Source organism: Amphibalanus amphitrite, unplaced genomic scaffold, assembly GCF_019059575.1.
Source record: "Amphibalanus amphitrite isolate SeventyFive unplaced genomic scaffold, NRLGWU_Aamphi_draft 000388F_arrow, whole genome shotgun sequence".
NCBI lineage: Eukaryota > Metazoa > Arthropoda > Thecostraca > Balanomorpha > Balanidae > Amphibalanus > Amphibalanus amphitrite.
In genome coordinates this window covers 466,449-492,095 of record NW_024881882.1, presented here as the reverse complement: position 1 = coordinate 492,095, position 25,647 = coordinate 466,449, and the positions used below count along the sequence as shown (strand labels likewise).

Sequence of the window (25,647 nt, the reverse complement as noted above, 5' to 3'; positions counted from 1 at the left end):
GACAACGAACCAACGATCCATTCGATTTTGTCCAGTTTGGACACCGGTGCTGGAGTCCGGTGATGGTAACCGGCGATGGAGCCCGGTGATGGAGACCGGTGATGGAGCCCGGTGGTGGAGCCCGGTGATGGAGCCCGGTGCTGGAGACCGCGGTTATGGAGCCCGGTGATGGTGACTGGTCGTGGAGCCCGGTGCTGGAGACCGGTGCTGGAAGAGCCCGGTGATGGAGCCCGGTGCTGGAGACCGGTAATGAAGACCGGTAATGAAGACCGGTGCTGGAGACCGGCGATGGTGCCCAGTGATGGTGCCCGGGTGGTGAGCGGCGAGTGCTCCGGTTTGTTGACCGATTAAGGTGCACGGTTTGGTTACCAATTATGGTGCCCGGTTTTGTGACCGACGATGGTGCCTGGCTTGGCCGCGGTTTTATGACCGAAGATAACGTTTTTGATATTTTGTGTGTGTGCGTTTTAGTGATCTTGAAGATCAGAGGGGCGTGTGTCAGAAGTGGTATGATTATTGAAGTGCGTGAAATTATTCCACGCGGAAATAATTGTACGTGCAAATTTGTTTGGAGAATTTGGGAATAAATGAGACTTTTGGGCGCTACTGGTGTTCGGTTGTATAAATTCTATTACATATCACGGTATATCACGGTCACGGTATATCACGGTAACTACTGGGCCGATTGCGCTGAAAGCTGGCATGTAGGTAGGCACCCACTAGGCACTGCATATCCATGTGCCAGAGATGGGGTGCTGCTGCACGTGCGCACGTGCAGGGGTCGTTTCCAGATCTCGAGAACGGCTGGACCGATGGCGCTCAAATTTGGTACACGGTTAGGGACCAGTTAGTAGGGTGCCGTGCACAAGTCAGTTGGGACCCATTTTGCACGTGCGCACGTGCAGGGTGCCGCTCCCAGATCTCGAGAACGGCTGGGCCGATTGTGCTCAAATTTGGCACATCGCTAGAAACCGGTCAGTAGGGTACCGTGCACAAGTCAGTTGGAGGTACCCCCTCGAAATTTCGCACGTGCAAGACTCACCCCCTCGCTCGCTCCGTTAGTCGCCCCAAAAGGCGCTATACTGGTTGAATACCTACCTATGTTTTGATAATTTATTAAGAGCAAGACCAGGGTCGAAATCAATTAAAGGTAAACTTCAAGTCATTTTTCCAGTCATCTTTTGGAAATATCAACCGATGCGGACTACAAAACTCATAGTCAGATATATTTTTTTATTGACATATTCTTGCATATAATATAAGCAGACCGAACCCTGCTTGTACGCATCTTCCGGTAACCCACAACACAAATCACAACACGGACACCGCTGACGTCAAGTCATTAACTTAAGTCAGATATAGTTTTTTATTTGTCTAAGTGTCTAAATTATAGTCAGATATAATTTAGACACTTAGACAAATAAATAATTGGCATAACAGCACACGCATAGACACACAGACACCGTACTGATGAATGAAGCATACGAGTGTGTACATACGTCCCAACATTATCGACTGAGTTTAGAGGAATGTTTTGAGCTGTGTTGTTTGAATTGAACATTATATCACGATTAGACAATGACCTACAAGTCATTTTTAGCCACATGAAACCGTGATCTAGGATGACCTGTGCTGACCTGTCATGCGCTTTGGTATCAGTAAGGGGAAATATCCCGTTTACAATTTACATTGTCTATGTCTAGCTTGTAAAACCAACATGAGGGCATGCAAAAAAACGAGCTACTTCTTATTACATTAGCGTTTGGATTTTGATAGAGCACCATTACCCTTGACCTGACTTTAACTATAATGACCTAAGATTAAAAAAAGATGAATAGTGGCCGTTTTCACGACGGAATAGCAGGCATCTATTTAATCCCCATTTGATCCTTTGGTTCCTCAGGAATTTTAGTAGTTCTTTTTAGTAGGTTCCCCAGCTTTCGAATGAATGGTGCGTTAGTTTGCTATTTTTCTATTAAATATCACATCGATTTACTTTATCTAAGGATTTATCACTAATATCAACATAAAGCGTAAGCACAATTATAAAATTATGAAATTATTAAATACTAGTACAATAGTTAAAAAAAAGATACTGAGTTGCCAGGCTACAAAGAATATATTCATTTATGGCGCACGACAGACATTTAGAAAGCAGCGCCCTGTTTTATTGCACGCTAGCCGCTTCCATTGGGTTTTGCAGGCCGACGTCATTGGTCGTTACACGTATGATGTCACGCGACTTGTGGCCTGTCACGGCTCTTTAATGATCTCCACTAAATGAATGCAACAATGGCCTTTTAAGTTGATCTCTGTGGCCATCTGTCTATGGAGCGACCAATATGAAAGTTGGGTGAATTTACCCCGGGGTTACATGACTATGAGCAAGCAAATGTGTATCAGGAATGGATTTAGGTGGAGAATTGCGCTGGACCATGAGTGCTCGAACGCTCCCAATTCCACGCCGGTTTGGCTTTGGAGCCGAGACAGACGATGCGGGTCAAGGTCACCGCTGGGGTAACGGTGGATTGGCTGCGCCCGAGCACCCGTAACGCGGCACAATTCTCCATCTATGGATTTTCCTATTCGCTCAGCATTGTGATAGGCGTTCGTAATAGCATTTACTCTGCTCATGTACCTATCCCCGGTTATTTAAAAGAAGTTTTTGTGGGGGAATATCACGGCTTTAGGTACTCGGTGGCCCTATTCACGACTTTCAAAGAATGCTCCGATAACTAAACACCGCACAGACCTACTGCATTAGTGAATCTGACAGAAGGTCTGTGGAATTACATCCCCCCTCACCACACCCCTAAAAACTCATCCAGTGTCCAAAACCACTTTTATCGACTCGCCAAAAAAAAAAAAAAACACACACACACACACATACACACACAAAGCATGGGGCATGTCAGCTCTCAGTTCATTTATCATTGTCTTTACCATGGTTCAATTGCATTGCGCGATTTAAAGCACGTGAGTGCCTATATAGTATATATGTAGAAAATAATATCTACAGCAAAACATCCAAAATTACAAAGGCTACAATGCTTAAAAAGTAGGTTCATCAAGGAAGCCCATTTTTACTTGCGTTGTGTTCCCAACCATGCGATTCCAACGCGGGCTATTCGCAACGTCTGTTAAGGCACGTTAACAACTGACAAGCCGCCACCGCTGCCACTTATTCATAGATGGTTGATATCGCAGCTTGGGCGTCAGCAGCGCGGCCCACAACGCGTCGGCGCCAGCGCACGCAGCTGTTGGCACTCGGCAGCCGGTGTTGCGACTTAACGGCCGGCCGGCCCCATGAAGGAGAAGCTCTTGGTGAAGCTTTGTGATCGCCTCATAGCCGCCTTGGATGTCATCTTTCTTGGCAGATCCATCCGTTCAGATGGTACGGTGCAGTCTGGATAAAGGACGAAGTCCAACGCCGCTAACCCCGCGACCGCCACCCCACAACGTGGCCGCAGACCGAACGGGCGTGAGGGCCGTAAGGGCCACCCCGCCATCCGGTAGGTGGCTGAGCAGCCGGGCGCAGCGGCGCCTGGGCGGCGGCCGCGCTGAGATGAAGTCCCAAACCGCCATGTCGCCATCACCGCCATCACCATTGCTGCAGCTGTTCCCAACCGCCTCAATCGCCGCCGTTTTGCCAGCGGTCGCGCCGCGGAATGGCAGAAGCTCCAGAGTAGCCTCCAGCGCCCCTCTCCGCACGTGTGCAGGTGCACTGCGGCCGCCGGGTCCGACGTCCAGGCAGAACATGATATTTCCATGCTGCTCCGACGGTGGGCTGGTCTTGTTTTGGGCGTTCCTCCACTGTGACGTCGGTCACGCCTGCCCCGGCCAGGGCGCAGAGGCCGACGTGTCACCATCCGGTTGCAGTCCTCAGTCGGGTCGCAACGTGTACCTCTTCCTCAGCGTGGAGCGCGCTCCCGCTGGGCAGCGATACAGCCAAAAGTAGCATAGCATGCGGGCGGCCAGCGCTGCGCCGGACAGCGGACCCATGCCGGGGGTATGCCGGTCTCGGCCATTAGCGGGGTCGTCGGGGCCGAGGCTGTACATACAGCTGGTGACCGCGTGAGCCGCCAATCGAAGCTCACGGCTTATAAGCTCGACGCGGGCATCACACGCCGTCCCGATGGGAGCTCCACGAAGCCGCCGCGAACTCCAGCGCGGCTCGCAGCGCGAAGACCAGTACGGACGGCCGGGGCAAACGGCGTGCGGGAGTCGCAGGCGACGTTCTGCGGACAGAAAGGGTTGGGCATAAGCTGGTCGGCAGGACACTCTTGAGCCGAGCCTTTGATGTAATTACAGATGATCCAGAAGCATGCACAAAAATTCATGACACACTATTCTCATTTATGTATTTGCTACATATGATATGATATACCAGCTCATGATCAGTGACGCATTCTGGGCAATATGTTCTAAAGTGAAGTAGCTGAAGTTACAGCTTAAAAGCTTAAAAAAACAGCTTAAAAAAACACACACACATTCGATAGCTTATGAGAATAGCATGCCTTGTGTGCTTAATGCAGGAAAATATTTTTTTCACTTTTTTAGAAACAGCAAAAGAGTTGTCAACAAGCCATGTCAACTATCTAAACAATTTTTATGGAAACTGCTCTAGCTAGCTTAAAGTTCCACAACGTTTCCGGAGCACCGTACCCAAACTCAGTTCATGTTACAAGAAAACGCAGTAGTAATGCCTCCTAATTTTGAATGAAATATAGGTATGAGTAATTTGATTTGGAAAGCAACAAATTTCCGCACATCATTTTAGCAAAATTACTATTTTCTTCAGCCATCAGGTTACACAAAACTATAGTAAACTTTATGATCTAGTTTACACAAAACCAAAGCCCCGATTTTAACAAATGTAGATAAAATTTAAACAATTTAAAAAAAATGTATCGTGGAGAAAATGAAAAGTGTAGATTTGTAAAGCCGGGATATTTCAATTTCACGGATTAGGCACTTAAAGAAATATCTTCACCTTTCTTTGAGCCACCAGCCTTCACCCAAGTTTTACACGAATGTAGTGAAGCAGACAATGTGGCAACTCAAAATTGTGATGGTTTGAGATAATTATGACGGTAAAAGAAAAAGCAACACAAGGTTCCTTACCCTCGTTTTTTCACATGGGTTCAGATGAGGCTTCAACTGTTGCCGACCTGAGGAGCTATAGCAGTGGCGGCGGAAGCGGGGGGGCAGCGGGGGCACGGCGCCCCCCCATCTTCCAGGGTGGGGGGCAAACATATCTTTTTGCCCCCCCAAAATTGCCTAACCTAACCTAACCTAACCTAACCTAACCTAACCTAACCTAACCTAACCTAACCTAACCTAACCTAACCTAACCTAGCCTAACCTAACCTAACCTAACCTAACCTAACCTAACCTAACCTAACGACGAAGTACCACAATACTTCCATACTACGTCAGGAACATATGCCAGTTTGGCTGAGTACCTTTTTATTAAGTTGATATAGCGAGTAATTTGGATTGATAATAGCCGTTTTCACGACGGGCTATCCGGCGAGCTAGTCCGTGACGGACTATTTCCACCAAACGCCCTCCACACATAATGCTCAGAAATCAAGCAGAGCTATCTACGAGCTACCGGTAACCGAAGTCTGGAAGAGTAGGACGGAACGCGAGTGGCCCGGCACGGACGTCACGAAAGCGCGTCTGAGCGTGCCACATGCCTTTCCCCGCGACTCTGCCAGACGCCAGCCGGCATAGGCGCGTGAGCCGGGGGGCAGCATGGGGGCAGCCTGCCCCCACAACTCTGGGGCCGTGGGGGTCGCTGCCCCCACAAAGTTTCAAAGGGCCAGGAACCGTCGGGGCAGCTTGTCCTCCCCATATTAGCGGCCGTGGGCCTCAAAGAAAAGCTGAATGGAAGACAATACCTATTTAAGTAAAAAAATCCCCCTCTGTACGGGGAACCGCAGTTGCTATTGTACAGTGGATCTTATTAGGATCTCCAGACGTAACTAGATGGCGTTGAGCCTTAGTCGAGTCCATGTCAAATTCAAGGAGAGGTCACTACCGAGCTGGGCCCGATTGGGAGGTGGGCGGGGAGGGGGGGGGGCGGGTGGCGAGGTCACGGTGCGGGTGACCTGTCAAACAGCCCCGGCGCGGTGGGGCACTGCCGTAGGCAAATGGCGCACTCCAGTGTTGTTCCATATCGCGGTGGTGGGCCGGGCGGCCGCCGTTAGCTTGGCAGCTTGGAAGGAAAGGATAATGAGGCATGGTTTTGCTGTGGCCGGTTCACCTATTGTTACTTATGATGCACCCAAAGTAATGCAAATGTGGCGTTGATAATACAGCTGGCAATGGAATGCTAGCGAATGCTCCGCCTAGCTATAAGGATTAAGATTATTTATGTCTCCTGAAATTTTCATTGAATATAATTCAAGCACTAGAAAGATCGTATTCGTTCGCCAGTTTTTTGACCAGCTGGCGTTTCTTGCGTAGAGCGCCCTTGGGCAAATATTTAGGTATAACGCAGGTGATTTCTTTTTTTTTGCTGGTAAGACGCCTTTAGGGTCAAATCAAGCAGTGGCGGCGGAACACCTTTAATGAAGTGGGGGCACTGCCGACTTTTGGTCCCATTCTTTCCATGCAACGCACATAGGGCTAATGTTAAAATGCCAAAATCAAACGGGGGCACGGTGCCCCGATGCCCCCCCCCCGTTCCGCCGCCACATGAAATCAAGTCGCTAAGAGACGATGAGGAAAAGTGGACGAACGCTACATTTCTGTGCATGAAGTCTCGAGTTAAAAAAGCTAAAAGTTATTATACGTGTAAGCTAAAAAACAATAAGATCAGTTAATAAAAATATTTGACCCGAAATTAACTTCTGTTTTGTCTGACCATGATTGCATGTATGACCTCGGTCCAGCCTGGTTCAACTCGGGCCCAACCTGGTTCGGCTCCCCTTTTTTAATATAAATTTGGCCGGAACCTTTTGGATGGAAGGAATCACAAGGACAGAGTCCCCGCTAAGCTGAGCTTGTAAAGTGTTGACTGTTGACCCTGCCATCTGCCCCCCGATCAAGCAATTCCTGGTCTATTGCAGACTATGGTTTTGAGGTTTAGTCTATGGCAAAATGGTCTATGGCTTAGAATCCAAATTTTAACGTGCGCACATAGCCGCGCACGGCCGGTCCCCTCAGGCCCTCGACTTTGCCTTGCAGCGGCCTGCCGGCTGCCACCAACCACAACCATACCCGTCAGGAGGCTAAAAAACGTCAAGCACACGTCGTGTCTCGAACCCGGACTTTTGCAACCGGGACGTGCGCCTTCACCACATGGCACATGGAGTTTAACGCTCTACCGATCGAGCTACCGGGACGGACATTTACCTTGGGGTTTCGCCTCGTGACATTGACAGACGTCAGACACTTTGGCCGAACTTTAGCCGAAACACTGAGCAAGCTGCGCAGGGCGATAGGTGCTCGTAGCGTTTAGGTTGGGTAACCTGTGAGCTGAACGCGATGTCGTGAGTTCGAGCCCCACTCCCGGGTCTGGTTTTACCTATCTAATTCTAGACACAACCGAAATCTTTCCTTCTACTGCAACACACCTAAGCACGATGACATCTTTCCCCAATATCTTTCCCCAATATCCTCCCCAAAAGTCAAAATTATCGCTTATAAACGTTTAGCTAAGTTTCATTTTTTTATAAAATATTTTTTGTCATTTGTCTTGAGCCATTTCAACTCTTTTTTCTTTTCTGATTCTTTTCGACCCGATAAAACCCACCAAAACTGAACGTGCCAAATGAAAAATATCAAACTCAAATAACAGTTTAGAAAAGCCTCATCATGCATCGTGAAAACCATCATGCAACTATCGACTGAAAAGTTGCATGCTATGAATACGTCCTAGATTTCAATTATCATTGTTCATTGTTCAACATTTTGGCTGGAACTGACGCTGCCTCTGGCTTGCCCGTTTGTTTGAGATAATGATTCCCTTCAGTCGCGTTCTTGCCCGTTCCACATGAACAGGATACCACCATACCGGAGTGAACGCACCCGCAACCGTCATCCCCTCCCCTCAGCCTCGGCGCAGTGGCGGGCGGCCCTGGGCGGCCCTGGCCCACTCCCGGCGCTACGCACGCCCCATGCGCCGTGATACCGGCTCACTCCCCCTCCCTCCTTCCCCCACAATGACCAATGACCTCACTTCCCTCGGGATTTGGACTCGCCCTACCCCGACCGTAGCGCCACGTGGTGGCTCTGGAGATCTTAAATAGACCCACTGTACACGAACCCCAAATCTAGCCGTCTGTCCTGTCCAGTAACAACCGATAACATTGATATCGACTGCCGGTCCCTGCACAAGAGCAGCTGAGGTTTTCTGTGCGTGCCCTCTGACGGCTTATCGTTGTTCCCTGTGAGGGTGCTGGGACAATTTACTCAGGGTCGCTGTACAGTAGCAACTGCGGGTCCCCGTACCTGACTTGACAGCTCATGTGTGGAAGCTTTAAACGTTTATTCCAGGTTACCAAAAAGGTAGTTTCTTGACTCAGATGAGACTAAATATCTCACTTATTTGCAAATGTTTTATTTTTTTTTAATTTTTGTTGTAAAGGCCAAGGGGTGAAAAATAAGTGGCCTAAAACCGGTGAGAAAACTAGATCTGGGGGTACCCTAGGTTCCGGGAAGGATCAGGTGTGCCCCCCCATCCCAAAATACCTTCCGCCGCCACTGAGCTATAGGGACTTGAGCTTTCCAAAACTCAATTTCTAAAGGCACTGAGCAGTGTTTGGCTTTCACACGAATGCGATAGTAAGTTATATGAAGTTGACAAAGCAAGCAAAGCAAAGCATGATGCCCCGCGCGTCCGCCCGCGACCACGCCCCGCGTCCGACTCCCGACCGCCGCGTGACCCGAGGCGCCCGGCGGTCACGTGACCTACCGGCCGGGACTGCAAACGGCCTTCACCACCATTCTGTTATGACGTCATATCCCACTGAGGTGCTGATTGGTCGGAATTAGATACCTGAAGGTAATTATCTGCCGTAGTTATTTTTGTTTCATTGTTTTGCGTGTTTTCTTATATGAAATGTAATTAAAAAATTTGTCATATTTTAATCACCATTAAAACATAACTGAATAGGTATAAAAGAGAACTCGATATATACTTTCCTTGTTTTTAAGAATTCCGGAATTAGATACCCGAGGGAGCAAAGAGGGAGCAAGTTGCCACGCTGATTTAATACCTCATAGTCGAAAGGTGGGCTATTAGAACCAAAAATTGCTGTGTTTGTAAATAAATAAGTGATTTGAGGGCAAAAAATGCCCGGATTTAAACTTCTAAAATTATTTTGAACATAAAATATTTCAGTTTGAGGGATGTTAAGGCCTCTAAGGGTAGGTACTTTTTAGGTATCAAATAAGTTCCTCTGCGAAAGTTCCGTCGTGAAAACGGCCAGTGTGACCAAAAGCTGTTCTAACTAGCTTGACGCCACAAAACAGCCGAGTTATTGGTAAATACCCGCGGTTTGCGAGACATCATTCTTTGCTGTCAATTACTGAGCCGAGGAGAAATTAAATTTTCAATTTCGGGGTGCTTTCAATTTTGTAGTGCTGACTATATTTGACAAACAAAACACTCTTCATATGATAATTATTCTGAGGGGTAAATTAACCCGCGCCCCGCTGGGGGTCCTGGATTTCCACGCCCTGCTGGGGGGGGGGGGGTGTTTGAACACCCCCCCTTCTAACTCGGCTCCTAGGCCACGTAGCGATACGCGGAAGGCGGCGTTCGAAAGAGCGTCAAAAATAATGAGAAAATCACTTCGGTCAATTTTTTGGTCAGGTCAAAGGTCAGGTCACCAGAGGTCATTGAAGGCAAAATTTCGCCGATTTCCAGGTCGAATGTCGACAATTTCCAAGAAGCCAACGCATAACTCGGGAACCAATAGAGCTACAGCGCCGCGGAAAAGCGCATTCGATAGCCCTATTAACGCCCTTTCTGAGTAATGCTCTCAGATTTGACCTAACGTCAACGGTTTTGCCTGTAGGGGGCAAAAACTGCAAAAATAGCCGATTTTTTCGAAAACAGTTTTTCTGCAATAACTTTTGACCCAAGCCTTGTACGAGCTTACTTTTACCGGCATCGTGTTCCTCTCGTCAAGACGCATCGAATGAACTATAACTTGACCTTGAAAGGTCAACTTGAAAATTTGACCTCAGGTCAAGGTCATGACCTGACCGGAAAGGGTCATGTTGCATATCAGTCGATCCGTATCGTCGAGCTGAACACATCTAAGGCGTTTTCATCGCTCTAGCATGCCTCTATCAAAAGTTATTTGCGAAAAACTGTTAGATAACATTTGTGACCTAAGATGACCTCAGGGCATAAACAGGGGTCACGGACACCATTTTCATGTTCAGTGTGTCTAAACCACTTGTAATTCAGTGTTTGGGAGTGTTTATAATGTCTTTGGTCCAAAATAGGCGCATTTCAATTTTCTCCCATTGACTTATAATGGGGAGGTCGCAAAATTGACCTGACCTTAGGTCATCGATATCAAAATTCTGAGATATACATTTTGTACATGCTATTGCTCTTAGCAATCGCTGAAAGTTTCAAAGCGATCGATCACTCGGTGTAGCTATGACAGACATTGAAACTTTTTATGAGGTGAGGTCACTTCAAGTGACCTGGTGACCTGACCTTGAATGACCTTGGTCTGAAATTTTCACAACATGTGCAGAATTGATGTATGATAAGGTGTACCAAAAACGGCGGCGCTCCGCGCCGCCGTTTTTGAGATATTTGCGAAAAACCACAAGGGGGGTGTTCAAACACCCCCCCCCCAGCAGGGCGCGGGTTAATAGATATTCCGTTATCTACATATTCTAAGTGAGGCATTTAAAGGTCGCTTGCATATCACAGTAGGTACAGAGCAACCAAAGTCCAAACTGGTGGTCCAAACTAAACTTATTTTACTTTTTAAATAAGCGGATCTCAGAGATCGAATGCTCCCCAAAATAGATTGCAAAGCTCATGGAATCAGCCGCTATATGGCTGGGGCATCTTACAGACGTGTTGCCTCATGTCATTTGGCCCTCATGCGTGTGTGATCCTCATCTTAGGTTTATTGAGTTTCTTAGAAATGTTCAGCTCGGGTTGCACTGTTGCTTACATATCTGCTTTTCAATTATCAGACATTATTTTCGATTAAAACACTGAATTAAATTTATGACATGAAGATATTTGCTGTAAAAGAGATAAGGTGCAAATGTGTCATTTTTAGAGCTTTCGCCCGATAGCCTGTCGTGAAAACGGCTGTTTTATCTAATTTAAAAAAACGATGTTTTTCACTTACAAGTCAAAGTAATTTTACCCTTTTACAGGGGAGGGCTCCATCCCCAAATGCGTTCCTGTGTGGGGAAATCACATTTCCAAAGATGACTTTCCTTCGTTTGACTTACTTGAACGTTGACTTGCGATCAAAACACGTTACTGGTAAACTAGCTTCTTTCTTTTCTTTGGTAGGCAAAATCTCGCTATACCCACCAGCCTGTGACACACTAATTTCCTACCCGCTGCTTACTCCACTTGTAATGAAATTGTAATTGCATTGAAATTATGCAGCTAAACGATAATAAAAACATGACAAATGTATATCATTGAAAGACATTTTGGTATTTTCGGTGTGAAAATACCTTGGCTGCTGTGTTTTGCAGAAAGAATGACAGAACATGTTTAAACACCAAGGTATTTTCATACCTACTGAAAGCTTTGTGCGTTTCAATATAAACATTTGACCTGCTATTGTTATCATATACTTATAACTGTCTTTGATATTCCACGAGTAAGCACCTGCCACCTTACCCTTTCCTTTGATTTTAATTTAGGTCGATTATAGTGCATAGTCGACTACAAAATGATGTTCCACTTTTCACAGGCAATTATTTGGCTGGAGTGGTAGGCTGTGCCGCACCACATGGGCTGAGTTCACAAATTATAGCTTTGTCCCAATGCTCACAATCGACACGCTTAATTGCGTGATAAACGGCACAACTTAGCGCTCCGGTCAACTGATAGCTTCTGAGGAGTGGAACATCATTCTGTAGTAGTCGACCATACTGTACGATTTGGGTTTTAGAGCTGGTTTTGCCATTTCACTGCTTACTTCTTACGTTTCAGATAAACTATTTTTCTTTCGAAAATAAGAACTTTCAGTCGGCGGACATTTTCGTTACACAAAATATTACCTGACTTAACATAAAAGCCCGAAAATCCTATCAAGGCAGTCTCAAAATCAGGCTCACAGACCACAGTCGCCAGTTGAGCTGGGCTATCATCGCACCGACGGCTTTTACGGCACCGATCGGCGCAGAGCGACTGATTACTGAAAGCTCACCGGACGAATCCCTGTGACCTGACCTGGCCTCTGGTGACCTGCAGCACTGATGGAGCTCCTCTCCCAACACGGGGTAGCCTACACTCCCACAGTACCCCGGTCCACCTCATGAACACGTCCCAGTCCAGCAGCAGCGGCAGCACAAACGACCGACGGCCGTCGAAGGGCGACACGCGCCGACAGCAGACACTCGACACCACTGGCCACGGCGACCCGGCTCGACATCGGCCGTCTTCCACGGCCGCCGCTCAGTCCGTAATCACGCAAATAAATTTGATCACACAACTCCCTATCATGTGAGCCGCGCCTAATGAAGGGCGAAAGCACCTAATTAGGCGGCGGACGCGGCTGGAGGCCCGGCCGGCCTGTCGTACTCACCGATCAGCTGGCCAGAGGTCGGGTTAAGTTGCATTCCACTCTTTGCCGAGTTTACAAGCATCGCAGCACTATTTGAGGACAATCAACAAGTAGGGCCCGGGATATAAACTAAAGTTATGAAGCTATAACGCAAAATGATACGGCCCATCCGCGGACCAAGCTCCCCTAACCGACCATTACTGCCAAACCAATACACTCGCAGCGCCGGCGCCGACCAATCAGAGCCCTGAGGCGGCCGACGGCCGTGGCGCCTCGGCCAATCAGGGGCCGCCTTCTGATGCGTCGACTCTGCCCCCGAGATGCCTGCAAGCCACAAGGAAATTGTATGGCTCCATCACAGTCTCGGCAATGGCAGCGGCACGGCGAAATTGAAAGAGGATGGCAGTCTTATGGCGCCGTGAGCCGCAGTTGCTGCAGTGCTCCACTTCATTTGTCGTCCCCTGGAAAGCCTCCAGTGCCGAGAATGTGACAATCGGCTGCAGTCTTATCACCGTGGTTATTGCCAGTAGCCGGAATGTAATCGACTAGGTATATTGTCTACCGGCTACCGCAGGATCTGCACAATTGTCCGATCAGTAAATGATTGTGGTGTTATTTCTATTTCTTCTCCTGCTCTCGCTCGGTCTCTCTCTCTCTCTCTCTCTCTCTCTCTCTCTCTCTCTCTCTCTCTCTCTCTCTCTCTCTCTCTCTCTCTCTCTCTCTCTCTCTCTCTCTCTTTCTCTTTCTCTCTCTCTCTCTCTCTCTCTCTCTCTCTCTCTCTCTCTCTCTCTCTCTCTCTCTCTCTCTCTCTCTCTCTCTCTCTCTCTCTCTCTCTCTCTCACACCTGACCCTTCTTTTCTAATTTTCCTTTCCCATTTGATGGCTGCTGGTAGTCCCACAATGCAGGCTGGCCTGTAAAATTTACCTCGTAAGTCATAACATATGCATAATGTCCACTGGCGGATCCAGGGGGGGGCACGGGGGCCATGCCCCCCCCCCCCCAAAGGCCTAAAGTGGCCTGTTTGCCCCCCCCCCCCAAAACGTCAGAAAAATTGCTAAGAAAATATACCTTGATGGAGGTTTTTAGCACACTTGGTGAAGTAAAGCTTTCCAGAGCATAATATGGAAGCAATATGGTAGCAGTGAGGGTCAGTCAAAAGTTGCGTGAGTGGAGTCGACCTTCAAAAAAGACTGTTGTTGGCACGTGTTTATGGCGCGGTAGCTGGGAGTTGGCGGTGTTTCGCGTGGTGAGGCATCACTGGCGGATCCGGGGGGGGGGGGGGCACGGGAGCCTGAGGTGCCCCTGACAGGCCCGTGGTGCCCTTGCTAGGTCTGTGGTGCCCCTGGACCCTGGCAGGCCTGTGGTGCCTCTGGCGGGCCTAGGGTGCCCCTGCTAGGCTGCTGATGCCCCTGGGACCTGACAGGACTGTGGTGCCCCTAACAAGCCTAAAGTGCCCCTAACAGACCCGTGATGCCCCCGACAGGCCCAAGGTGCCCCTGCGTGATGCCGTGTTGTCTGCGAGGCCGGTGGTGCCCCTGCGAGGCCGGTGGTGCCCCTGCTAGACCGGTGGTGCCCCTGGCAGGCCTGTGGTGCCCCTGCTAGGCCGCTGGTGCCCCTGGGCCCTGACAGGACTGTGGTGCCCCTGACAGGCCCAAGGTGCCCCTGCAAGGCCGGTGGTGCCCCTGTAAGGCCTGTGGTACTGGTACCCCTGCTAGGCCTCTGGGGCCGTATTCACGTCGACTTCGTAAGTCGATTTTCTTTCGTAAGTATAATTTGGTATTCACGTCGACACTTCTTAAGTTTTTATCAACGGAGTCCACGTGATTAAAAAAATTTACTTAAGAAGTAGGTCAAACTTAAGAAAATTCTTACGAAAATGATCGACGTGAATACGGCCCCAGGTGCCCCTGACAGGCCCATGGTGCCCCTGCTAGGCTTCGTCGCCCCTGGCAGGTCTCTGGTGTCCCTGACAGACCTGGGGTGCCCCTCACAGGCCCGTGGTGCCCTTGCTAGGCCTGTGGTGCCCCTGGCGGGCTGGTGGTGCCCCTGCTAGACCGGTGGTGCCCCTCGACAGGCCTGTGGTGCCCCCGGGCACCAAGGGGGGGTCATGACCCATGTGGCCCCCCTTGGATCTGCCACTGATACATATCATATTGATTAATAATGGCGTTATGGCTTATGCAATATGCAATGGCAGGCACTTGGTATCCCTCACTTATCCCTCATTGGGGGCTCTGGTGGGCTCCTGAGGGCCCACGTCTATCTCCGGGAGCCCTAGACAGGCTCCTTTGGGTCCTTTCAGTCCACTATAGCATAAGAGGTCTCCATGCGAGTCCTACATATACATCTGAGGGCGTACCCTGACGTCTGAGGTACCCAACTGCAGCTCCAATGGTCTCTTATACTGGCGGATCCAGGGAGGGGGCATTTACGGCCATGCCCCCTTCCCAGAGGCCTAAAGTGGCCCGTTTGCCCCCTCCCCTAAGCGATAATGAAACATAGTTCAATCAGTGCCTGGCCCAGGAGCCGAGTTAGACAGGGGGTGTTTTACCACCTCCCGGCCCGCAAAGGGACCCAAGCACTGACTCGAAGCGGGTTAACTGGTCGACAAAAGCAATGGTAAGTGTTTACAAAGCAATATAAAGGCATGGGTCGGATGGGCTACCATTTATATATTTTTACTTTTAGTTAAAAAAAAAAATATTCATAGTGTCAGGGCTGTGACGAAAAATAAGTGGCCTAAATCCGATGAGAAAACAGGATTTGGGGGTACCCTAGGTTTGGCTCCTGCATGAGTTGGCCCCCCCCCCCCAAAACGCAAGCCTGGATCCGCCAGTGAATTAATGTCTACCATAATAACAGGAAGGCAATACAAAGATACTGCACTGAAAGAGAGGTTTACCTACTTTGTATTTTACCCGAAAGCAAATGTTGTCGAGCGCGGAACGGGGAAATAGGAGCAACACAAAGCCGGATCCTAGACCTACATTCTACAAGCTAACGCGCGCCCACTACTTCAAGTAATGGATCTCAGGATTTCAGGATTTTTGCGCGCCTTTTTGGGGTTAATATTCCATACCACACGAGATTTCGGTTCTCGGATACAGCTTGTCTCTGTTTATGACGATGCACCTCTATTGATTTCCTTACTGCGAATAAATTCATGCACTATGCTGTGACTTTTATGACGGCGGAGTTAACGGATTTTCGACGGGTCCGACTCCGACTCTAACTCTGGCTTTTGAATATCGACTTCAACTCCGACTTCGACTCCAGTTGTAAATCAGGTTCCCACTTCGACTCCGAATATTTCTTTCATGGCCCGTATCTATAGAGCCTTGGCCCGTATCGCAGTAAAATGACTTATATCTGTTATCCTAACCACAGACTTCTTGGTGCATTGTGAAGATTTACACCGAGTTGTAGTTCTGGGCCGCAGCTGAACTGGCCGCTGCAGGATCTTGACAGAAAGCCAGAGCTCTAGCTGGTACTCCAGCATCCTATCCAGTATCCAGGGCTGGAGACTATCCAGTATCCAGTCTGTAAGTGCATGCAGAGGTTCGACATCCCAAGGAGCTACTTTGAATATTAGCCTTCAAACCGATCTCGGATCCTCTTCCCATACCTATGGTCCCCCGCCAGTCTCAGAGGGCTCTTGCCGGCCTTAAAGGGGTCCATGCTTTCTGAGAGTTCCTCACACGGCGCCTGTCTGTGAGGAGGGAATCAGGGTTGTTGAAGAATGTAGGCCTGGCATTAGACACCTATGACCCCACCGGATCTCTGTCCCTTGTCCGGACCGTGCTGGACACTCTGCTCAGATTATTCAATATCGGAATCAAACTAGGTATAATGCACACATTCGATGAGAAACGAGCACAAAATGTTTCGACAAACACAGAGCATGACTTTTAGCCAAACGGTGTCGACTCGGACTACGAGTCCGACGGCTGTGACTCCAACTCCAAATCTGACTCCGACTCTACAGCCTTGGTGGCCGGTGCGGGCTGTGAGTGTTTTTACAAAGTTGGTAACAAAGTAACTTTGTAAAAAAGTTACTCCGTAGGGGTACTACAAAAGCTCAAAGTGGAATAGACGAGAAATAGCGCATTTAGAATATCTGCATAGGTTTTTTTTTATTCTTTTTGGGGTACTACCATTAACGTAGAACTTTGTGCGGGGATTGGGCCGGAGTGCTTGAACTCTCCCATTTCCATGCCGGCTTGGCTTTGGAGCCGCAACAGCTGGCGGATGTCAAGATCACCGCTAGGGCGGCGGCGGATTTGTTGCGCCAGGGCACCCTCAGCTCGGCACAACGTCTCACCTATAATAGGCAGTACATAGAACATATATTCTGACGAAATGCACGAAAGAGCTAAACTATAAAATATTGTGATGTTAGTTTTCGTGTCTCAAAAGTGCAGTTTGTCTGCCGTTTGTGCCGTGTGTGCTCTTGTTCTCCTCCCGAAAATTGGACCGGGCATGCTTCCTGTGGTTGGGCTCGACGCCACCCGCAATTGTCGAAACCAGACCGGCTTCAAAGAAAACCGGCTCTTTTTTCGTGGTAGGACTTGAACTCGTTCACTTGAAGGACCAGATTTCGCTCAGTTGTTGTAGGACCAGTCGTACGACCTCTTCTCTCTGCCGTCGGACCGGACTCGGCTCACCTGTCCCTATAGTCGTCACCGACACGGGCCCCACTCGGCGGCACGCTCCACCTAATGAACAGGCGCTGCCGACTCATAACGTTGGCTCGTGCCGCCAATATAGCCGTGCACCTCCCTTTGAAAGCTAATAAAACTTCATCAATGGTGATTACGCCGGCGACCGGCCGCTCCAAGCCGTGTCTCTCCGGTCGTCATGGCAACCAGCACGCGCCAGAGAGAGATGCCCTCAGCAGATAACCCGTCGCTGCCGAACAGACGAACTTCGGAGCGTGTATGATGATGACTGAGTATGACGTGAAATAGATTAGGGATAATTCATTTAGATATTTAGTGCAGTCACTTTTCAATAAAATATTTTCCTTTTTATATGTCGACTTCACCTGTCTTTCGGCGATTATCCCGCTGATGTTTGCACAAATAAACAAATAAACGAGCAACCAAATTTTCGAAGTGAGCTTATACAAAGTGATTTCCCTGCACTAACAGATCGCAGCTGGAGTTTATAAGCATCGATACCTCCCCGTTCAGACCTTTCTCTTTGAAGCCAGCCCAAGAACATCAAGAGCGGAACACGAGCAAAAAAGGCAAAACAAAACTTGGGCCCATCCGTCAGCTCAGCCGTTATAAGTCATGATACGCTAACACAGTCTAATCAATGCAACTTGGACTTTGGAGAGAGGGTGTGCCGTGTCTGTGCTCCCGTTCATCCACTTATTTGTGTAAATTGCTAGGCAAGTACTTAGCCAATGACCGTTCAAGGCTACTAATCGTCCCGTCTTTGTCCGGTTTTACCACTACAGCCCTTGATTCGTCAATGCAGCCCATCCCACTGTAGGCAAGTGTTTTAAACTTGAAATTCCATATACCTACGTGAAGAGGTGCTCATTTTAGTGAAATTACTCCGTGCATTCTCAGCCAACTTTTGTATTAACGATACCTATCTGCCAGTCATAACCGACCGATTGCAATGCAGGGATGCTTCTTTTAGTTGTTCAATCATACACTTAGCCGTAAAACGTTACTAATCATGCTAACAGGAAGGAAGTGTAAACCCTGTTAAAAGCGTCGAAGTCTAATTTTATCCCAACAAATGCATACCATCAATTTCATGAGCGCCTATATTGCCGTATGCCGATGCCGTTCATTTCTACCCTTGCCAGCTTCCCGTGGCGACTCGCAGTCCACTTGCCAATAACACGGTGCCAACGGGATTACATTTGTCGGGGGATCACCGTCGCTGTCGACTGCACCTTTCAATTGGCGCCGTTTATTGAGTCATTACGGCGGGAGCCGCCACGTGCCGGTGCCGTCCCCTGTCGGCGGCACGTGCTCCTGTGACGTCACTGCACCCCGTGGCGCCCCGTGGTGCCGGTGCCGCCCGCGCTGGTCCTCTGTTCCATGGTGTCCGACTGAGGATTCCGCGCTGGTCCCTAGCCAGACCCTGTCAGCATGGAGCAGTAATACCTGAGGTCAACTCATGTCCACTGGTGAGGGTGTTCACGGTCAGGGACTAAACACGAAGCAGTAATCACTGCAATCTTTTGCAAATGATGTGTGCATGACCCTGCTCTTAATCACTTACATTAAAATGGTTTTAAGTTAACGATTGGCTGCTGCTGCAGTTACGCCATAAAACAGATCTGTCATTACCTGCGACGATTAATTGATCTCTCCCTACCGTTAGGCGCACTCTGCAGAGGATCCGCTGACGTCACTTCCTTCCTGGCAACAAAGACGACCCCGCGGGTGGGCTTTGAGCACGGCTCTTCCCCCTTTGCCTTTCGGAGCAGGAGCCAACCATTGATCACCTGGTGTATCCGGGGTTGGTGGTGAGGAGGTAAAGCCCAGGCATACATATAGCTTATGAAATTAAGTGAATTCATTCACACTGAGGGGAAAGTCAATCAACCCATGCCTAATGTGCGAAAATGCTAAAACATCAGACAGGGAACATCCACGCTGTAATTGTGTACCGTGTGAACCGTGTCAACGTTGAAGGCTAAAACCATCTGCATGGCATACTCTTATAGCGAAAATCAACCCATCACAAACATGAACACTGAACAATGCACATTGAGCACCTCTGCATTTCATCCTAAGAACCTAGTCACAAAAACTAAAGTGCCGCTATCGGAAAGGTCTGATAAATAAATCACAGCACCAATTCCAGACAGCTCAATGTGCTTTGTGCGAATGACTCCAATGCAGATGGTACACCGAGCTGCATCCAAATGGACGTCATAAATCGCCACGGGATTGTTGCTTCCGAAGGATTCGCCTCACAAATTGAAGCTGCAGTGCTGGCGAGCTGCGAGCGCGTGCGTGAGGCGCGGGACCGGCACCGAGGGGTCCAGTCCGGCCGGCTACTCCGCCCGCTGACCAGCCCGCTCACCGGCAATGCATTACAATGGGCGGCCGGGCCGGCGCGTGGCCGCCGCCGCGCCGAATAGAAACGAGCCGGCTGACCGGCCGGCGCGCCCGGCGACTCGTTTGCGGCCAAATCTCGGCGAATCCAGCTCGTTCATCACACGCCGGCTTAGTGGCGGCGTTGGCGGCGGTGGTGGCGGCGTTGGCGGCGAGGGCGGCGGCGCTGGCGGCGCGGTCTCCCGGGGCCCGCGCCGGAATTGCCTTCCCGTGTCGGGCCGCGCCGCGTTCGCTCGACACGGCGCGCCTGTCACGCGGCAGAGGAGGCGCGGCGGCGGCAGACGGCGCACGGGGCCGAAATGGAGACTCGCAGGAGCTCGGGACCGATTTAGATCGCAAACCGGCGACAGGTGCTGAAATACTGGTCCTGTTCCGAATCGTGATAGCCAAACTACTAAAGTAGTATTGCGATCAGCCAAAGATGCTCCATCTTGTGGTATACCGTATATTTTGTAGCTGCCAAACGACTTTTTCAGAAGCTCCTCGAAGCAAACGTGTGCAAGGAGGCGAAATATCAGTCATCCTTGTATTATGTTGAAACGTTATTTTCAACAAATTACAGCCTACAGCTTTGACCGAGCAGTTTAGATTTCAAGGTGCCGCTACATCACGCCCAGTACCATCGTCAGATGTCACATATGCCACCAGCCTCTCCCCTCTCATTCACCACAGATGATAGTTGATACCGCAGTCTGAGCACTCCGGGCCCCTGGCCGACGCGCCGTGCCCCCTGGGACCCCAGATGGCCGCCCAATTCATCCCCAGCGCTGCACCATTGTGATCGGACGCCATCAACCAGCGACTATGAATACAGAAGTCAGTAAGAACACGACCAGCCCATAACGGGCGGCGGGCGCTTTGTCACCGGGCAATGCCGCTCTCCAAATGGGCGCCGAGCGGCGGCGGCGGCGGCGGCGGCGGCGGCAGCGGCGGCAGCGGCAGGGCGGCTGATTAACGCCCTGGGGTAATCATTGACTGGGGCGAGCCGCAGGACCGAGCCGTGTCACCGTAGAGGCGCCGTCTGCTGCGCCGGCCAACACAATCACAGGGCATGATATGTTTCATTAGCTGGGCTTAGGGAGCGCGCCGGCGAGGGCAGATGACGCTAATTTGAGGCACAGGACAGAGAGGAGGGGACGAACACTCAGATCAGATGTAAGCTGATCAGTGTAAATATCCATTGTGGGAACGTTCAATGTGTTATGAGGCTAATAAATCTGGTGTGTTTTCGGACAATAAAGTTAGTTTTACGTGTTGACGGTGATAAAATAAACACTGATGTCCGGAGAGTAGCATAATAATAAGATTTAACTTCATTTCTTATCAAATACATTCACGCCTGCCCTTCTTTCTCTTTTCTTCTTCTTGTTCTTCTTCTTCTTCTTCTTCTTCTTCTTCTTCTTCTTCTTCTTCTTCTTCTTCTTCTCTCTCTCTCTCTCTCTCTCTCTCTCTCTCTCTCTCTCTCTCTCTCTCTCTCTCTCCCTCTCTCTCGCTGGCTCTCTTTGTCTCTGCATGATCTTCCCTTCTATATCTCATTTCTCTTCCTCTTTTCTGTATCGCTTCTCTTCTGCCTTTTCTCCTTTCGCACCCTCCCTCTCTTGTCCCTGCTCTTCTCTCCCTTCCCCTCCCCTCCCTCTCTCCGTCGGTGTCGTCGCGTCGTCTCCGTCCGGCGCGGTGCGGCACTGAATCTCCGGCCGCCTCTCGGCCATTAGGGCCCGCGCCGCCCGCCAGGTACGATCAATTCTGATTAGTGTCGACGGCCGCCGCCGCCGCCGACAGACCCCCCCCCCCCAGCCCCCCAGCCGCCGCCGCCACTGCCGCCGCGGAGCCACCGTTTAAATATGCATGAAACGGAGCGGCCGTCCGCGCCGCCGCCGCCACCGTCCGTCGTTATTTAGAGCGACCAACTTACTTTGAGCGGTGTGAAATTTTTCGGGATGATGTAACTTTGGGCATATCTGAACTGGGTGTCATGTGTGCGCACAGATACTGGTAATTGCCTGAGGTGTTACCCAGCATGTGCGGTTTAGTGTCGTAGGAGGGGTATAGAAAATGCATAAAGAGTGTGCAGAATCAGATTTAATAATCAACTACTCGCTTATTAACAGAATTCGCCATTTTAAGTGCCAACCACCTGGCTGGCATGAGACATCCTTAATTAAACTTATGCTCTGCTATCTGCTCCAGTCTCCCTCTGTTCCAGGATTTCATCAGACCTTCAACTCACTCTACCTCCATTATGTTTTTCTTTTGATAAATTGATTTGGATGTGTATATATTAAATACATAAACAAACTGAACAGGCAAAAAAATATCGCTAGCTTGACGTGCACCGTGCATATTCTAAAGAATTATGCAATAGATCAGATATATGCAGCGTGGCCTTCGTAGAGATGTGATGTGGCACCTCCACTGTCATATCTGTGGGTGCCCTCACTACCAAAGATGTACCCAATCTCAAAAGCAAAACTTGCACCCCTGAGTTTCAACATTTTGCGATAGATTCCTTGACACTGAGGACGTTGCAAATTTGCGACCTTTTAGGAGTGTGCATAGACTCACTTAGGACATCATTGTTCATTGACCTGACCTGACCTGATCAAGATAAAAGGATTATGCTTGAATTAATGACCTGGTATGCCAGTTTCCAGCTATCTAAGGCAAGCACGTTCCAACTTCCGAAAGATTGCAAAAAAGACACATTTGGGGAGGGGAGGGGCCTACCTGCACCCATTCCCTCTCAGCCGGGGAGAGTTAAGGCTCTGTCGCTCATGTGTCTATATATTTGACCTTAGTGAACGGCTTATTCCCAAGGTGGCAAGACACAAGCGACACAAGACAATTTAGAGACTATGAGGTACGTTTTTTTCTGTAACAATCTTTGGCATGAGACGTTTATCATACCGGCAGAGTGTTTCTTTCGTCAAGATGCCTTCAATGAATGATAACTCAACCTAAGTTTATAACTAGAGCGTCCTGTTGATAAAAGACCACGCCGTTGTATGTAAAAGTCATCGCCTCCAGTCATGTTACCCTGTTCGCTGATTGCATGTGCTGTTGAGAAAATAACCTTGTTATGCAAATACAGAAGCACTGTGTACCAATCCAATCGGCTTTGTCTTTCCTTCCACCCGTAGTTAATTGATCGCATAGGGGATATATGTACTGAGTAGGAGCCGGAGCCGGAGTCGGAGTCGGAGCCGCCGGAGCCAAACCATTTTACTCGGAGTCGGAGCCGGAGCCGGAGCTGGAACCGTCTAAAATTTCCACGGGTCCGCATCCCTGGTCCTGTTAGTGTACTTAGTCAAAACATCTAATCGAGTAGCCTCTCGCATAGCCTTCCGACACGTCCGGTACCTCGAATGTGGAGTATTTATTGTTCGAAAGTGGTATGAAACACCATGCTGCACTTGTTATTTACCTTTCACAACTGGTAACATTAGGTACCTACATCCAGCTGGGCTAAGTTCGATTATTACATTACTCGTCACCTGCACGACTTGGTCGAATTATTACAGAATGGAAGTAGCCTATGAGTTGCGGGGAGCAGTCAGTGATCTCGAGACTGGATCGATGGTCGATGGTCGACGGTCGGCACATTCGGCGCTACTGTGGCGTCCTCTGCGACTGGCACCGCTATGGGAGCGCCCTCTTCCATCCAGCTGCCTGAAAGTACAGAAAAGACGGAAGAGGACAGAGGTTACATCCGCCATCCCTCTTTTACCACCTCTTTTTTAGGACACCGTCAGCTGGCATGTCCGTCGAGGCCATATGTACTTGAGCTACTTGAATTATGATAATGGGTCGCTTCGAAAATATGCCATTGTCTGAGAAACTTTGCGTAGCCTTAGCAACTTATCCCATTCGACAATTTCAATTGTGTTCAAAGATCCGTACATATGCATTATGCATGCAGTATCCATTTGGCAATCGACATAAGAAAGCAACAGGTCATGCGGCACAGTATACTCTCAGGCGTATACTACTAGTGACATCTAGCGATCCTGAGCTTAACTAATACTTGTCACAGGACACAGGTGTAGTGTCTGACTGTAGCAACTATTAATCCATATAATTAACGCTAGATGTCACCAGTAGATACGCCTGAACCTATACTGTGCCGCATGACCTGTTATGCCTGAGACTTGAGAGTAGTGAAGCTCGGTGGTTTGCGCTCCCCCACAGGCACGTAACTAGATTCGGCCAAGGGTGTGTGGGGGTGGGGGAGGGGGGGGGGAGGGAGCGGAAGAAGGAATCCTGAGGGCCTCATCTCTACAGCGGGCCTCCTCTCTAAAGGGGCCCCGACTCCTCTAAATAGGCCCTCCTACCTCCTACAGAGGGCCTCCACTCTACTGAGGACGAGGAGTCAGAGGGGCCATAGCGGTCAGACACAGACAGGCCGTTATTCACAAGAGGCCCCAGATAGTAAGAAGGACCCTAGCTGTCAGGCTGGTCAGTGGGCCCTGATTGTCTTGACGTGATTTTTGGGATTCCCGTGAATTTCGTTCGCCTCGGACGTGATTTTGGCCTACGTGGGCCTTCCACCCGCGGGGGTCCTAATTCTATCCGGGCCCTGAAAACCCCAAGGCTGGGTGTGCACCCCATCCGCCCTTCCCCCCTGGGTACGTCACTGCTCCTCCAAGTGGTCTAACAATCAAGGGCAGCAGGGCCAAAAGTGTCATTAACAATAATATGCGTAAAAACACGATGAACTACTACCAGTAAAACGCCTTTTGGGCGAAGAACGAGCGGGCGAGATAGTGAGCCCTGCACGTGCGGAAGGGCGAGAGGGTACTTCCAACGGGCTTGCGCAAAGCACCCTTCTAACCGGTCGCTAGCGGTGTGCCAAATTTGAACGCAATCGGCCCAGCCGTTCCTGAGATCTGGAAGCGGCATTCTGCACGTGCACACGTGCAAACGGGGTCCAAACTGACTTTTGCACGGCACCCTACTAACTGGTCCCCAACCGTGTACCAAATTTGAGCGCAATCGGCCCAGCCGTTCTCGAGATCTGGAAGCGCCCCCTGCACGTGCGCACGTGCAGTAGCGCCTTAACCGCAACACATGGGAATGCATTGTCTGGTGGGTGCCTGCCTGTATGCCAAGTTTCAGCGAAATCGCCCCAATAATTACCGAGTTATTAAAATGGGAACAAATTTGACACCTCTTATTGTTGTATTTTGCACGTGCACTGGGGGTGACCCACATGCATCGAGAGTATCCTATATTTGGTAGAAGGGATGCTGCTACCGTACAAAAATTACCGCAAGCCAATCGCCCAAGCGGCTGCTGAGATATGAGCCTCTCAAAATCACTACTTTTGCAAAACAGCTTGAACACCCTTGACTTTTCACGTGGCACGTGCCACGACGGTCACTGAGATGTATCAAAAGTAGTCAATTACGGGGTAGAAGGGATGGGGCTACCCAACCAAAAAGACCGCAGGCCAATCGGTCCAGCGGTTGCTGAGATATAAGCCTCTCAAAAGCGTTACAGGCCGGGCCGCTCATACTGAGATTTTTTCCGTTACATTGAAAAGACTCACTTCGCTCGCTGCGCTCGCTCGCTCGTAAAAAGTAGCTCGGAACTGAAACGGTATCGGGCAGACCTTACCTTTCCATTTTCAGTTTCAGCGCTTCATTCTCCCCGGACCATTGAGTAATGCGTGCCTACCTACAGGTGGCTTCAACATGCACAAATATTAACATGTCCGTTCAAGCAGTGCTGCAGCATTTCCATGTTGTTCCACGTTCTATCTCCAAGTGTTCCTTTTTCCAATTGTCTTTGCGTTTCGGTATAGATCAAAATTCAAAGA

General features: G+C 49.5%; 1 protein-coding gene across 1 annotated transcript in view; it reads right to left on the bottom strand.

Moving 5' to 3' along the window:
* The window catches only part of LOC122390249 (homeobox protein orthopedia B-like), a 38,203-nt gene extending 25,245 nt beyond the window's left edge, over window positions 1–12,958 (bottom strand). Inside the window, exon 1 of the mRNA XM_043382982.1 lies at window positions 12,765–12,958. Coding sequence (XP_043238917.1) covers window positions 12,765–12,825 — 61 coding nt within the window. The 5' untranslated portion in view covers window positions 12,826–12,958. The remainder of the gene's footprint in view (window positions 1–12,764) is intronic.
* Between the last annotated feature and the right edge of the window lie 12,689 nt (window positions 12,959–25,647).